Source organism: Trichechus manatus, unplaced genomic scaffold, assembly GCF_000243295.1.
Source record: "Trichechus manatus latirostris isolate Lorelei unplaced genomic scaffold, TriManLat1.0 scaffold00026, whole genome shotgun sequence".
Taxonomy (NCBI): domain Eukaryota; kingdom Metazoa; phylum Chordata; class Mammalia; order Sirenia; family Trichechidae; genus Trichechus; species Trichechus manatus.
Window position 1 is genome coordinate 17,964,366 of NW_004443962.1, and position 14,463 is coordinate 17,978,828.

General features: G+C 38.8%; 1 protein-coding gene across 1 annotated transcript in view; it reads right to left on the minus strand.

Moving 5' to 3' along the window:
• Positions 1 to 260: 260 nt before the first annotated feature.
• Positions 261 to 14,463, minus strand: part of GAP43 (growth associated protein 43) — a 145,910-nt gene continuing 131,707 nt past the window's right edge. The window contains exon 4 of the mRNA XM_004373665.1: positions 261 to 951. Within this exon, the coding sequence (XP_004373722.1) occupies positions 863 to 951 (89 nt within the window). The 3' untranslated portion in view covers positions 261 to 862. The remainder of the gene's footprint in view (positions 952 to 14,463) is intronic.

Below are 14,463 nucleotides of genomic sequence, written 5' to 3' on the forward strand. Positions count from 1 at the left end.
GTAATGATCTTCCAGCCAATAAACTGAATTTCTCCTGAAACATGAAAATACTCTGGGATGATGTTAGTAAAAGCAAGTCTTAGTACCTAGCCTTCCCATCAAGGACTGAAGCCATTGGTCCTGACCAGAGTCTTAAGGTCTGACTGTACTTACAGGATGTTGTTGTCAAACTGGGAGGTCATAAAGATGAAATTGAAGACTCTAATGTGTCAAACCAATCAAAGACAGAAGATGAAACAGAAACACAGAGCCATTGGAGTTTGATTACTCTCATGATTTATTAATATTCAGATTGAAAAAGGAGCCTTAGAGCCGCAAGTTACGCTAATTGGCACATTTGCTTTATTTATTTATTTATTTGTTTTTAAAACAAACTGGGTTTTTGAATTTTTTACCTTTTTGTTCATTCCATCACATTGAAAAGGAGAAAAAGAAAAATGGTTTTGAATTCACTTGATATTTTGGACTCCTCAGATGAACGGAACATTGCACACACACTTGGAACAGAGAGATAGAGAGGAAAGTGGACTCCCACAGGGCCACACGCACCAGATCAAAAAACTTGGATACAGTGCAAGAATTTCCCAAAATGATTGGATCATCATTACCAAAAACTCGCCATAACAACACCAAGAAACAAAAATGTTTAAGCCACACTGTTTGACTTGGGATCTTTCCTGCTTTTTTTTTTTTTTTTAAGTTTGCCACACAGAGAGAAAGAGGGCTAGTGGGTGGGAGAGGACAGACTCACAGACGTGAGCAGGACAGGAAGGGAAACTTCAGAGTGGAGCTGAGTAAAGGGTGGGAGAGACAGGGGTCAGGAGAGGGGAGGGCGGGTACGTGGAAAGCCATTTCTTGAAGTTCAGGCATGTTCTTGGTCCGCCTCGCGTTCTTCTCCTTTACCCTCATCCTGCCGGGCACTTTCCTTAGGTTTGGTTTCATCTACAGCTTCTGAGGAAGAAAACAAGGTGGGGTGGGGGAACAAAAAGAAGCGTTAGTATTTTGTCTCACCCGCTCATAAGATGGTATGATGTTTCTTCTTTTCAAACCATTTCCTAAGAGCTTTAATATGGGAAATAACAACAACAACAACAAGTTGTCTTCGAGCCAATACCAACTCATGGCGACCCCATGTGTGTCAGAGTAGAACTGCGCTCCATAGAGTTTTCAGTGGCTGATTTTTGGAAGTAGATCACCAGGCCTTTTGTTCAAGGTGCATGTGGGTGGACACAAACCTCCAACCTTTCGGTTAGCAGCAAAGCACATTAACTTTTTGTACCACCCAGGGACCCCTAAGACAGAAATAGGTTATTGCTATCCCAATAATGTAATTTCTAAGTTTGGAAGAGTTTACCTCCAGGAGGCTGTTCAGTGACACATATGGAAGAGCTTAGGAACAAAGGTATGATATTAGGGGCAAAGGAATTAGTCATCTTTAATCTCTCAATCTTGCAATCAAAGTATCTACATACAGGCTCTCAATATAGGGAATCCACAACTATCTTGTATCTCTTTTCCATTAGAGTCCTACTAATTATGACAGATACTTTATGTGGGTTGTTCAACATCCATTCCAACTCTCTTATGCCTTGATTTATAGTATTAAAAAGGTTAGAAAGTGAAATACTATACTTGAATTTCCAGCTTCCTTTGGAGCTACAGGGGGCCATGTGACACAGTTCTGGCCAATTAGATAAACACAGAATTCTTTGAAGAGGGCTTCACTTCCCAAATAAAAGTGAAGTCTCCAAAGAAGGTTGTTTCCCTTGCACTCTCCTCTTCTTGATGACTGGGGCATCAAACAATACTTGGTAGTGTCATATGTATCTCATGACCATAAAGACAAAAAGTACACACTAAAGATGGTAGAGCAGAAGGATAAAAAGAACCATCACTGTGTCACTGGACAGTCACTACTGGATGTCTTTCTCTCAACTTCTTATTGTGTGAGACAAATAACTAAACTCTTTAAACCATTGTAGTAGTCTTCAGTTCCCTGCAGCCAAACATATTCCAACACTTAAAGATAGGGCAAATACTATCTTTTTGAAGAATCATTTTTTCCTTAGGAAGTGGGGGCTTTTCTAATAACCCATCTGTCTAGTTTCCTTATAGAACTCAGTCAACTTATTTCATGCTACAGAATAGTTTACCAATATGTCAGCTAGTAGAAAGAGAATTCGTTTGCCCTGAAGACATTTGTGTTAACAACCAGCAAACATCCTGTTAGGGTCCTTAAGACCACATCTAGGTTTGATGATTCCCAAGGAGCACTCACAGGACTCAGCATATAGTCCTACTCATGGCTATGATTTATTACAGTAAGGGAATGCAAAGGAAAATGAAGCATGTGGCAAAGTCTGGGGGAAAATCAGGCATAAGCTTCCAAGAGTTCTCTTCCTGTGGAGTCACACAGGACATGTTTCATTCCTCCAGCATCAAATTATGACAACATGTGTGACACGTTGTTTACCAGGAAGCTCATTAGAGACTCGGTGTCCAAGGTTTTTACTGGGGCTGGTCATGTAGGCACCCTCTGCCTAGCATGTACCAAGATTCCAGATTCCCAGAAGGAAAGTACATATTCAGCACAAACCACGTTGTTTGTACAAACAGTTTAGGTACAGTGGACCATTCATCAGTTGGGGAGAGGTGGGAACCCTCCAGAAATCCAAGTTCCCAGATCCAGCTAAGGGCTACCTTGCAAGCAGGCCTTTCTAAGGATTCCAGTTTCAAGTTTACTGCGTTGAACTCTTGTCTGCACAAGCCTCCCTGTTTAAATGCCTGTGTCCTTTAAAATGAAGCTATTGTTACATCTACTAAAAACCAAAGAAACCAAACCCATTGCCGACCAGTCGATTCTGACTCATAGTGACCCTATAGCTACTGATATTTCTTAGAAAGATAGATTGGAGACAAAAGTATCTTGTAGATTAAAGAATTTGTATTTGATTTGAAGGCAATAGAGAGCCTTTGAAAGCTGCTGAGCAAGGAAGTATAATATAGCTGTGCTTTCAGAAGATTTAACTGGTGTTGGGAGGAGATGTTGAGGCTGAAGAGATGGGAGCCATTTAGGAGACCATCAGAAGAGTCTATAAAAATATGCGTCTCTTTCAAATCAGTCGGCTATATATTATGTTGAAATAAAGCTGAACATTTATATCCAAGTAAGACTATCACTGTTAAATACCTTTTTTTTTTTTTTCAATTCCTTCTTTGGAGTACCTATCTAATGTTCATCTTTCTAATCTCTTCAGTAGCAGAAAGCATTTATCTCCTTAAAAATGAACGTAGTTTTTGGAATCAAACTAGACTGGTCTGGTAAATAAGGTAAGCAGCTACAATGAGCAATTTTACTTTACAGTGACTCATTTTTTACCAAAATTTATAAGTCTGATTTATTCGGTGGAGTTTGTAACTGGCTCTGTAGGCACTTTCTAAAAGGTAGTAATTTTAGTGTTGCTACTTACTATTATTCATAAAGATTTCTTAAGGCTGTACTTTACCAAGGTGATCATTATGAACTCTTTAAAAACCAGGACCCCAATCACATTTTCCAGGAAAAACTTTTGGATTAAACTAAATTCTAATCATCTTAATACCTTATGTACTAGCAGTCTTCCTCATTCCCTACAAAACTTTGGTGTGCTAATGAATAAGTTACTTTTCTGCTGGAGAAAAACTACAAATAACTACACCTTCTGCATTTGTTTGCTGGCCACTCCTCCCCCCTCCCCAGTGAGGTACCCTCACAAGCACTGCCAGCCATCTTCTTCCACATGTCACCGTAGAGAAAAAAATTAGCCTAGTACACTTACGAAAAAACCTCTCACAGTTGTGGGGGAGGGAACATGGCCAGCAAATAAATGCAAAAGGCACGTTATTTGTGCAAAAATACGATACTAGTTTTATTTCAATTAGATCTTTCTATAGAACTTTAGAATACTTGTAGAGAATTTACTTGCTTCCCGAGCCCTGCCCATACATTTGGATACCACAGTTATGTCTGTGGCAGTTTACTATTGTCATGGATTGAATTATGTCTCCCAAAAAATGTGTGTATCAGTTTCACTGGGCAATGATTCCCGGTTTTGTGTGATTTTCCCATATGTTGTAAATCTTGCCTCTATAATGTTAATGAGAGGGAATGGGCGGCAGTTGTGTTAGTGAGGCAGGACTCAATCTACAAGATTGGATTGTGTCTTGAGGCAATTTCTTTTGAGATATAAAAGAGAAAAGTGAGCAGAGAGACAGGGGTACCTCATACCACCAAGAAAGCAGTGCCAGGAGCAGAGCACATCCTTTGGACCTGGGGTCCCTACTCTGAGGGAAGATTGATGAGAAGGCCGACAGAGAGAGAAAGCCTTCCCCTGGAGCTGCCGCCCTGAATTTGGACTTTTAGCGTACTTCATTGTGAGGAAATAAACTTCTCTTTGTTAAAGCCATCCACTTGTATTTCTGTTATAGCAGCACTGGATGACTAAGACAATTATCCTTATCAGCTCCAAGCAACAACATATTTAGTGACTTCTTTGAACTACGAGAGAAATAATATTGGTTCAAATGACCCAGGAGCATATAGAAGGGATAGTTGTAAAAGCAAGAAAAGACTTCAAACCTCTCTACTAAAAAAAATTTGGGAACTAGTATGTGTGATAGGAGGGAGATTAGGAAATTCAAGAGAAAAGGTGGAAAGTAGGCTGGGTAAGGTGAGGAGAATGGTATAATTTTAGAATAAAGGGAACAAAACTCAAAGAGGGGAGAAAGAAACAAAGATTCGGAGGATTCTGAGAAGTAGCCACACTCCTACCCCTTGTTGGAGTGGAATCAAGTTTACTCCTCTCAGACTTCTCCACCTTCTCTTGCAATTCTTTACCTTGGCCTAGAAGAAAAGGGGAGTCCCTGGGTGGCCCAAATGATTAAGTGCTTAACTGCCAGCCAAAAGGTTGCTGGTTCAAACTCACCCAGAGGTGTCTAGAAAGACAGGCTTGACAATCTTCTTCTGAAAGGTCACAGCCTTGAAAACCCTATGGAGCAGTTCTACTCTGCACACATGGGGTAGCCATGAGTTGGAATCAACTCAACTCGACAGCAGCTAACAACAGAAGAAAAGGCAAAACTTGGCACATATGTGCTTAATGTCACAGGAAGTCATTACTGTCTCTTCCTTATCAAGAGAGCTTCAATATCTACCTATTCTTTCCTCAAAATGCCTCAAACTATATTAACTATAATAATTCATTCATTTGTCCAATAAATTGTTTTCGAACCTTCAGTGTGCAGGCATACTTCTAGGTGTGGAGAAACAACAGTGAATAAAACAGTTCAGGTTATTAACATTATCTATTTTTGCTCACCTTTGAAGTCCCAGCATCCAGTGCAGAACCTAGTGCAGGGAGGGCCCTCAATAAATAAATATTTCTTGCATGAAAGAATGAATAAGCATCCTCATTTTAAAGATGAGGAAACAAGTCCAGGTGCATAAAGAGACTTTTCCTAAATCATACGGCTTGCTCATGACCAAGCCAAGACTAAAACCAAACTATTCCACTTGTTTAGGTTTTCACACTACATCGAGGCCAAACTTGAGCTAAGGAGGCCAAGGCTGAACCCATTTTTATCAATTCAGCGCTAGAAACTAAGTAATTAGGGTCCATAAGTTTTAAGGATCTACAAAACTTCTGAGATAAAAAAAAAAAAGGATTGTTGGCTCCAAAATACAAAATAGAAACCATAAAATTAATTGTTGCTGTTGTTGTTAGGTGCCGTTGAACTGGTTCTGACTCATAGCAACCCTATGTACAACAGAACAAAATACTGCCCAGTCCTGTGCCATCCTCACAATTGTTGTTATGCTTGAGCTCATTTAATTAAATTATTAAACTTGATGAATGTTCACTTAGATGACCAAATAGGTAATATGACAATCAGTTAACTGGAACTTAATTCACCTTAACTTATACAATAATATATACATTCTATTTCATGAGGGTTGTGAGTACTTTTTTGTTTGATAATTGTTGAATATTGAGCAAAAGGTTCATCTTTATGTTAGATAAAGGGATGGCTGGTTAACAGAAATAATATGGGTCAAGGCAGTAAATTCAATTAAAAATTTTATAGGCCACTAAGAAATTATGGAAAATAAAATATGAGGGAAGAAACAATCTAAAGAAACAATCTTACACAACCACAAACACGAGGTAAGCTAAGAATCCATCTAAATAATTAAAATATCATGAGGGAAAAGAAAAAAACTACATATGTAGGAAGTAAAGAGTAATCAGATGTAGGCCACACACCTAAACTACCTAGATCCACTTTGATGGGGGTCAGGGGATAAGACTGAAAAGGTTTTGACCTCAGACAAAGGGCAACTTATTAGGAAGAGATTCTATGTCTTATATAAATTGGGTCCTTTTGAACCTGAATGCTGGAGAGAGCTTCTGGATAGTGCTAATTTGTTCCTTCTCCCACTGATGCCAACTCTATACAAGTCATTGTAACTAATAAATCATGTTGACCACATAGTTGTATATTTACATTTTTTTCACCTCTTCTATTTGGCAGTCTCGCTATCTGCAAAGAACCAGGAATGATGACCCTCTTGTCCTCTTGTCTAAAGTATCCAGCTATAGGGAACATTTTTTGATTTCTTACTAAATGCTCAGAACAGTTCTATGTGTACTTATTTCATTTAATACTCAGTTACCTTATTCATCCCATTTTACAACCGGAAAAGCTGAAGAACAAGGATGTTAAATAACTAAGGCCACACTCTTAGTAAATGGCAGCAGCCAATTCCAACCTAGAAGACAGTCATCCAGGCATTGTCTAATTTAGATTATTCTCTTGCCCCTCCCATTGCCTAGAAGGCATGGGCAGGCTCAGAGGTAGGGACTCCACAAGTATGTAGGCCTGGGACCTACAAAGTCTACAAAATTGTGTAGTGCCTCGAGTCTTAAAAGCTTGCAAGCAGCTATCCAAAGTGCAACGATTGGTTTCTATTTGCCTGGAGCAACAGAGAAAAAAGGGCAGGAATAGGAGGAGAAAATGGAATGTGTGACTAATTGCCTCTATGAACAACTGTTTCCTTTGCCATGAGACCAGAAGAACTAGATGTTGCGCCCAGCTACTGTTACAGAATGTTTTGGTCAAAGATTCTAAAGAAGAATCCTGATCTAAAGGGGTAAAAATGTGAAACAGAATTTCAAATTCTTACGGATTCCAGATTTTCTGAAGTCATAGAGGCTGGATGAACCCCTGAAACTATTGCCCGGAGATAATCTTTAAACCTTAAACCTTAAATCAAAAAAATCTCCTAACGTCTTTAAAACAAACAGTAGGTTAGCTTAAAGTAAGTCTGCCTCTAGTATTGTGCTCTTTTAAACAACTATTTATATGGGATCAAATTGATAACAACAACTCAAAAGGTTAGAGAAGAAACTTAGGGGGCAGTGAGTTCATGTTAATGGTGGAGGAACAATTCAGAAAATGAGGGTAAGAATGGTTGCACAACTCAAAGAACATAATCAACTTCACTGAATTGTACATGTAGAAATTGTTAAATTGGTGTATGTTTTGCTGTGTACATTTTTAACAACAACAAAAAATAAATGAAATAAATTTAAAAAAAAGAAAAAAAAGGACCTCAAAATGAAGGGAAGAACACCAGAGGGTCTTTAAAATTATGAGGTCTGGACTTGGCACTTTCTGACACTAATTACATAATTTGTAAATGCTGGAAATGAGTTAATATGTAATCTTTGGTATTTGTGCAAAAACTTTGATCATCATGGTGGGTGTCAAAGATGGATGAATGGCTGAGACCAGCTGGTCACTTCAGTTACCACCATCCAATTAGGGTAAATACTCATCCTCCCCATCTAGGGGATAAACCTCCCTGTGAGACAGTTATTACTTAAGAGGAGGCTGTAGAAGCTAAAGGACTGAAGTGAGGTTTTCTGTGCCAAGTGGCATTAGAACAAGTGACTGACAGTGAACAGGCCAGCAGTGAGCAAATGGGGAAAGTCTGGAGTTGCTGGTGTGACAGTTGCTGGTGTGACAGTTGAAGTCCAGCAAGCTGAAGAGTAGAAACGGGTTTTTTCTTCTTTTGGTTTAGCTCTGAATAGTAATTTTACTTGTGTTAAACATGAAGACCTGATATTGTTACTTTGGTTAAGACATTACAAGAAAAGGAAGATTAAATGAACCACATGTTATATATATCGTGTGACCAATCAACATCCTCACAATGCATCATTACTACTATCTACCTGTGGATAAACATCTCCCCAAACCAGACTTCATCAGGAGAAAATCAGCCTTACAAATCCAGTTTTATTATGAGACAAAGTGTCTAAAAAAACACAGAAAAAAAAACCCTCATGATGCATTTTAATGGTTTGGGCTAAAGGGGGGAAAGTTGTTTTTTTTAGATGTGAAATTGGGTAATTTTTCCAATGGAACATGGTCATGTTTCCAGGCAGAAGCAGTCATATTCTTATGAGAAGCTTAAACTAGGACCTAAAAAACTTGTTTATTCTACCCTTTTGATATACCACAGCTTAAATGGCATGCATACCATTTAGTCTCAAAAATTATATGCTGTGAACTTGAACAGATGATGTTAGAATCCAACAGAGTTGCAACCTTCCATGGCATTTTAGCCCTGACAAAAATATTGCCTTCTTCCTGGCCCAAATACCTCTTAGAAATCGCCATGTTCACTGACAGCCTCCACAAATTTTATGTTTGCGTAACTTAAAAATAGAAACTTAATGTCATAGACAGCAAAGTCATGTGTTCTTAATGTTCTAGAATTGAAGGATGCTTCAAAAAGGGAAAGAAAATGTGTTCTTCACTCATTTATTCATTCAGTGAAATGCCTTATCATGTGTCAAGCAGTGTTCTACCCACTGCAAACATAGCAGTGGTGATACAGCAATGAAAACACCAAGCAAAAATCTTCACCTTCTAGAAGTTTTGATGCTGTGATTATTGTAATGATGTATTGTCCGGTGGAGACTGGATGAAGAAGGAAAGTATGGTGGATAGACAAGAAGGGCTTAGTCAGAGGAGCATGATCTCCCCTGGCTACTTCTCTTGATTTACAAAGTTGAGTATCTTTAATGAATCTCATATATTTAGAAAAATGGAAAGCCCTACTGGCTTTTGCATTGATCTACAACCATGGTTCATAAGAAAAATTAAGACCACATTTCTTTTTCCCATATTTTTCCTTTCCAACAAAATTGTGGAAAATTATTTTCTTAAAATTTCTCCAGACACCTAAGGTTTTCTCATTCTTCTGTAGTGGATCTAGAAGATAGAAAATCATGTTTTCTAGAGGCTCGCATATAAACTCCAAGAAGGGGGAGATTTCTGCTTGATGTTTTCATTGCTCTATCACTGTTGCTATGTTTGCAGTGTGCAGAACAGTGCTTGGCACATGATAAGGCTTAGTGCATTTCACTGAATGAATAAATGAGTGAAGAGTACACTTTCCCTCCCTTTTTGAATAAGCAAATACAAGGGTCATGCTGTAATTATTTCATCTAATTGAGGAGTCTAGTATGTGAAAATAGTTTACTCAGATTATCTATGGCTTCAGCCTATGTATAAGTATCCTGCCATTAATAAGCCAGTGGGCCGTTGATAATGTCTCCATGAATAAGACATTCAAATGCACTATATCTTTTGTCTTTCTATTTAGTAGGCAACTATAATCATTGTACTGTCAGGCATCTACTAATCACTACAAGATACGTTTATCCTTCTCACATAGACACAATTGGGCTTGCCCCAAAATGCTCAATACTGTACTTCTTCTTACTGCCAACAATACGTGTACAAACATTAGATCACAACTATAGTTCTTCCAAACACTTAGTAATGTCGACTCCTGGACTTTTTTCTCATTTTTATAATGGCCCAAACCAACTGATAATGTTGTCTCTAATGGAGTGGTCTGAGCTGTGTACTCTTCAGAATCTGGGATGTAACAGGTCTTAGTTATTACTCAAAAACTGAGAAGTTATTTGGGACCCCTTAACTTCTATGCAATTTAATGTAGCATGCAGCAGGAATAAAGATGCAAGTTATTTCTATAGCCATTTGAAACAGTGTGGTGATAGCCTTCAAAGAATAAGGGGGCCCTGGTGGACGATCTCACAGTGGTCCTTGAAAGACATATGCCAAACTGGCTCTGTAACTCTGGAAGCAGCTCTTATCTTTATGCATTCCATTCATGTCCTCGAAAGGGTGAGAATAGCACGTCTGTGCATTCTGCTGGGGAGCAAATACCAGGAGCATATGCAGCAGCGGCTGCGTGTGGGCTCGGCCAGGCAGTCAGGCTGCATTGCTGCTGGAGGGATGGCAGTGTTCCCAGCTGCCATCGCCTACACTGAGCTCTAATGGCCCTGCTTACTGGCTCTGGTCCAGGCCCCTCCATGGCCCTCCATTACTGAAATTAGGTTGAGTGGATTTCCGAGTAACACATTACCTCCTGGGACCTGTCCAGCTCTCCCTAGTCTTGTCAACATTGATTAAATAGAAGCTGCTATTATCCTGGGGCCATGCCCACAATTACTCTCCCAATCACCACTGGGCTGGGCGTTTGCTTCCTTTTTCTTTTCATCTTTCTTGCATATTAAGCATCATCACCTCAAAGGTTCAAAGGCAAGCAATAAAAAAAGAACAAATTCTGTAGTGAACTCATATATATGCCTTTTGTTACTTACATGGTTGTTCTGTTGAGTTGTGAACCAGATGTCCATCTGAAGCCTGGACTATGGCTTTTGGTGGTCATTGTGATCTACTTTTTACCTCTTTTCATTGCCACATTTCCCATTTTAAATTCTTTTCAAAGCACTGAACCAGTATACACCATTTTGATGTTTGCAGAATGGTGCAAATATCACCAATATCCCACCCCTTGCTTTCTGAGCCTTTGAAAGAAAGAATAACCCTCCTGCTCATAACACTACTCACTTGAGGGTTTTCAGAGACTATTGAGTATTTCTAATAGTGATCAGAAGCAATTGAGCCTAGAAAAGAAGTTTGTTTTCCTTTTTTCTGTAGAACAATATGTTAAAAAAAAAAAAAGTTCAAAATCTCATCTGACAGAAGTGTGTGCCCAAACTCCACGCTTCCAAAGGTCTCAGCTGCCGGGATCTGTTCTCTCGACCTTTTCAAATTCTCGTGAGCTTGCCATAGCTGATCGCACGTGGTCATTACCACAGTTGGCAATGTTGGCTCATAGCACTTTGCCTTCAAACAATTTTAAAATTTCCTTTTGAAATAAGGACTTCCCTCCAAGGGGAATTCTAAACACATGCAAACACACACATGCACACATACACACGTTTGGGGCTTTTAGGCTCTTATTTAAGGACTTTGAGATATGTAAAATCATAGAATCCTAGAATGTGAATGGATGTAAGAGATATTCTAACCACCCCAAAATTTCTCCATGAAAAAATTGAAGCTGAGAGAGGTGAGGTAATTTGCCTATGACCACAAAGTTGGGAAAAAAAACAAACAACAACAACAAAAAAACAAACCCGTTGCCATTGAGTCAATTCTAACTCATAGTGACCCTATAGGTCAGAGTAGAACTGCTCCATGGGGTTTCCAAGGAGCGCCAGGTGGATTCCCACTGCTGACCTTTTGATTGGCAGTCATAATCTTAACTACTACACCACCAGGGCTGGAAAGGGCAGCACTAAAATCCGGGACTCCTGACTCATAGTCCAGTACTTCTTCCTCTATATGTCTCCAGGACACAGGCCAGATGACATAAAAAAAGTGTGCTTTGTCTTTACTCTTTGGGAAATAGGATTGGCCTTGAAAGTGAAACTTCCAAGTCAAATCACCTTATCTAACACAAGATGATGAGAAGGAAAAGAAAACATAAATAAAAACACAATTGTGTTCTTAAATTATTTGAGTGCACATAATCATAAATCTTTAGGGTTCATTTCATTATATGTTTATTATCCTGACAGTATTTCATTATTAACTAATTTTTTATACCTGATTTCTCATTCTAAAAGACCATTGATAATAAAAATTCCTTGCCTTGAACGATAACCATAGACAAAAATAGGAGGCTGAAGAGGCTGATCAACCTCAGCAGAAAGGGCTTACATATCCTGGAAATTTGGTTCAAAATGTATTGAATGAATTTTATCAGGGATTTGAACCACATCAAATTGTGAAACATAGAGTAGATGGAGCAGAATTATCTTATTGAAATGCAACACTAGGAATTTTGTTTATACTGAACCATGAATCAGAAAAATATTTGGTAGTTGTTTTCTCTCCTTAAATAGTCTACAAATCAGTTTTAAGCAAGAAAAAATCAGCAAACATATTTTAAACATTTGAGTCAGAATATCTAAACAATATCTACCAGAACTGGAATTAAACATACATTACACTCAGCTCAATACCTCATTTTTCACGGAAAAAAATAGGTCAAGGTATAACCTGTGACATTTACAGTAGAAATGCAAAAGGGTAGGTGAAAACTTCTCTCGCTTGCTTTTAGAGAGCAAATTTTTGGATGACTTGTATTTTATAGGGAACCCTAAATTCTCTACATTGTTTGATTCACCACAGTGAATCAGCGTTTTAAAACCATGGCTCCTAAACTGCAGAGACACCCTTGGGTGTTGCAGTGAACTCACAAGGTGCTAAGGATTATTTCAAAACTTGAGGGAAGCAGCAATATCTGTTGAACACTAGGCAGCCTACTACTATTAAGCTGTTTGAACTTAACTGTCAGGTACATCTTTTGGCCTAGGGGTGCCATGAAAAAAATTGCTAAAACACTAAGGGCACCGTGAACTGAGAAAGTTTGGAAACCATTGTCTGAAATCAATATATGAATCAACTGCTGATATATATATGTTCATACATACCTGCAAAATACAGTAAAAACTGATAACTCTGTGATTTTAATTTGCTATAAATGACAGCTACATTATGACTGATTATTTAGTAACATCTTTTTTCAGATGAGTAGTAGTTAAAAGCTAATTAGCAAATGCCTGTACATCACCTTGAACATGAAAAGGTGCTTTATGATTTGATTTATCAACATATATTCTTTGACCTAGGCCTTAGGGTGAAATAATCAAATTATATAGCAAATTTATATTGTTATTAGAAGAAATAAGTTTTTCCCAACCTTTAATTATAGGTCAATGTCAGTATATTTAACATTCAGAAGACAAGTTTACAACAAACACTTAAGCAATTTTAACTCTGCATCTCCCCTTTTCCCTTCATAGGATCCCAGGTGAGAATCTTAGCTAGGAGAAAATCTTAGCTGCATTTCTTCAGCCTTATAAACTCAATTGCCTAAGGGGCCAGGCAGATAACATTAATGTGAAAATCTGGGCATGAGGTGGAGATAAGGGGAAAAGAAGAGTGCAGGCTTTGCCCAAAGGCATTCAAAAATTTTAAACCTCCCTCACTGGAAAAATAAAAGGGGGTGGGTGGGAGAGTTGAGACAATACACTTAAACTGCACCAAACCAGTTGTCATTGGAGGATCCCTGGTGGTGCAATTGTTAAAGCAATCGGCTGCTAACCGAAAGGTTGGCAGTTCGAAACCACCAGCCGCTCCTCAGGAGAAAAGACCTGGCAATTGGGTCCCATAAGATTACAGCCTAGGAAACCCTATGGGGGCAGTTGTCCTCTGTCCTCTAGGGTCACTAAGAGTTGGAATTGACTCAACAGCACACGACAACAACAACAGTTGCTACTGAGTCAATTCCAACTCATGGTGACACCATGCATGCCAGAGTAGAACTGTGCTCCTGAGAGTTTTCAATGCTAATTTTTCAGAAGTAGATCACCAGGCCTTTCTTCCACGGTGCCTCTGGATGGACTTGAACCTTCTTCACCCTTTCAGTTAGCAAAGAAGTGTGTAAACTGTTTGCACCACCCAAGGACTCCTTAAATTTTACCAGGAAGATACGTTTGTGGTCTCTGACTTCAAAACTGAAGGGGTTCCCTTTAATCCAAATAAAAGGTAGTCCCATAAGCTTTAAATTACGGGTCCTTAGTTACAGCGCTGGCTTTTCTATTTTTCAAAGTTAAAATTACCCACATTCAAGATCGTTTTCCCCTTTTCCCTTCATAGGATCCCAGATGAGAATTCTAGCTAGGAGAAAATCTTAGTTGCACCTCTTCAGCGTTTACAAACTCAATTGTGAATTAAGTAGAAAATAAATAATGCCTCTTTTAGATTTTATAAATGGCCTATCAAAGCAAAAGATATAGCAAAAAATCAAGTTTCAGTATTATCTATCTTCTCACTTGTCACTGAAACATTTGCTATATCTCTAACTATGCCTTCCAGGGGACCTTTGTTCCCTGTAGTGGATGCTGTCAGGCTCTGCTCAGATGCCTTTTACCAGGCCGATGCATCCATCTCCCAGCTGCTGAAGAC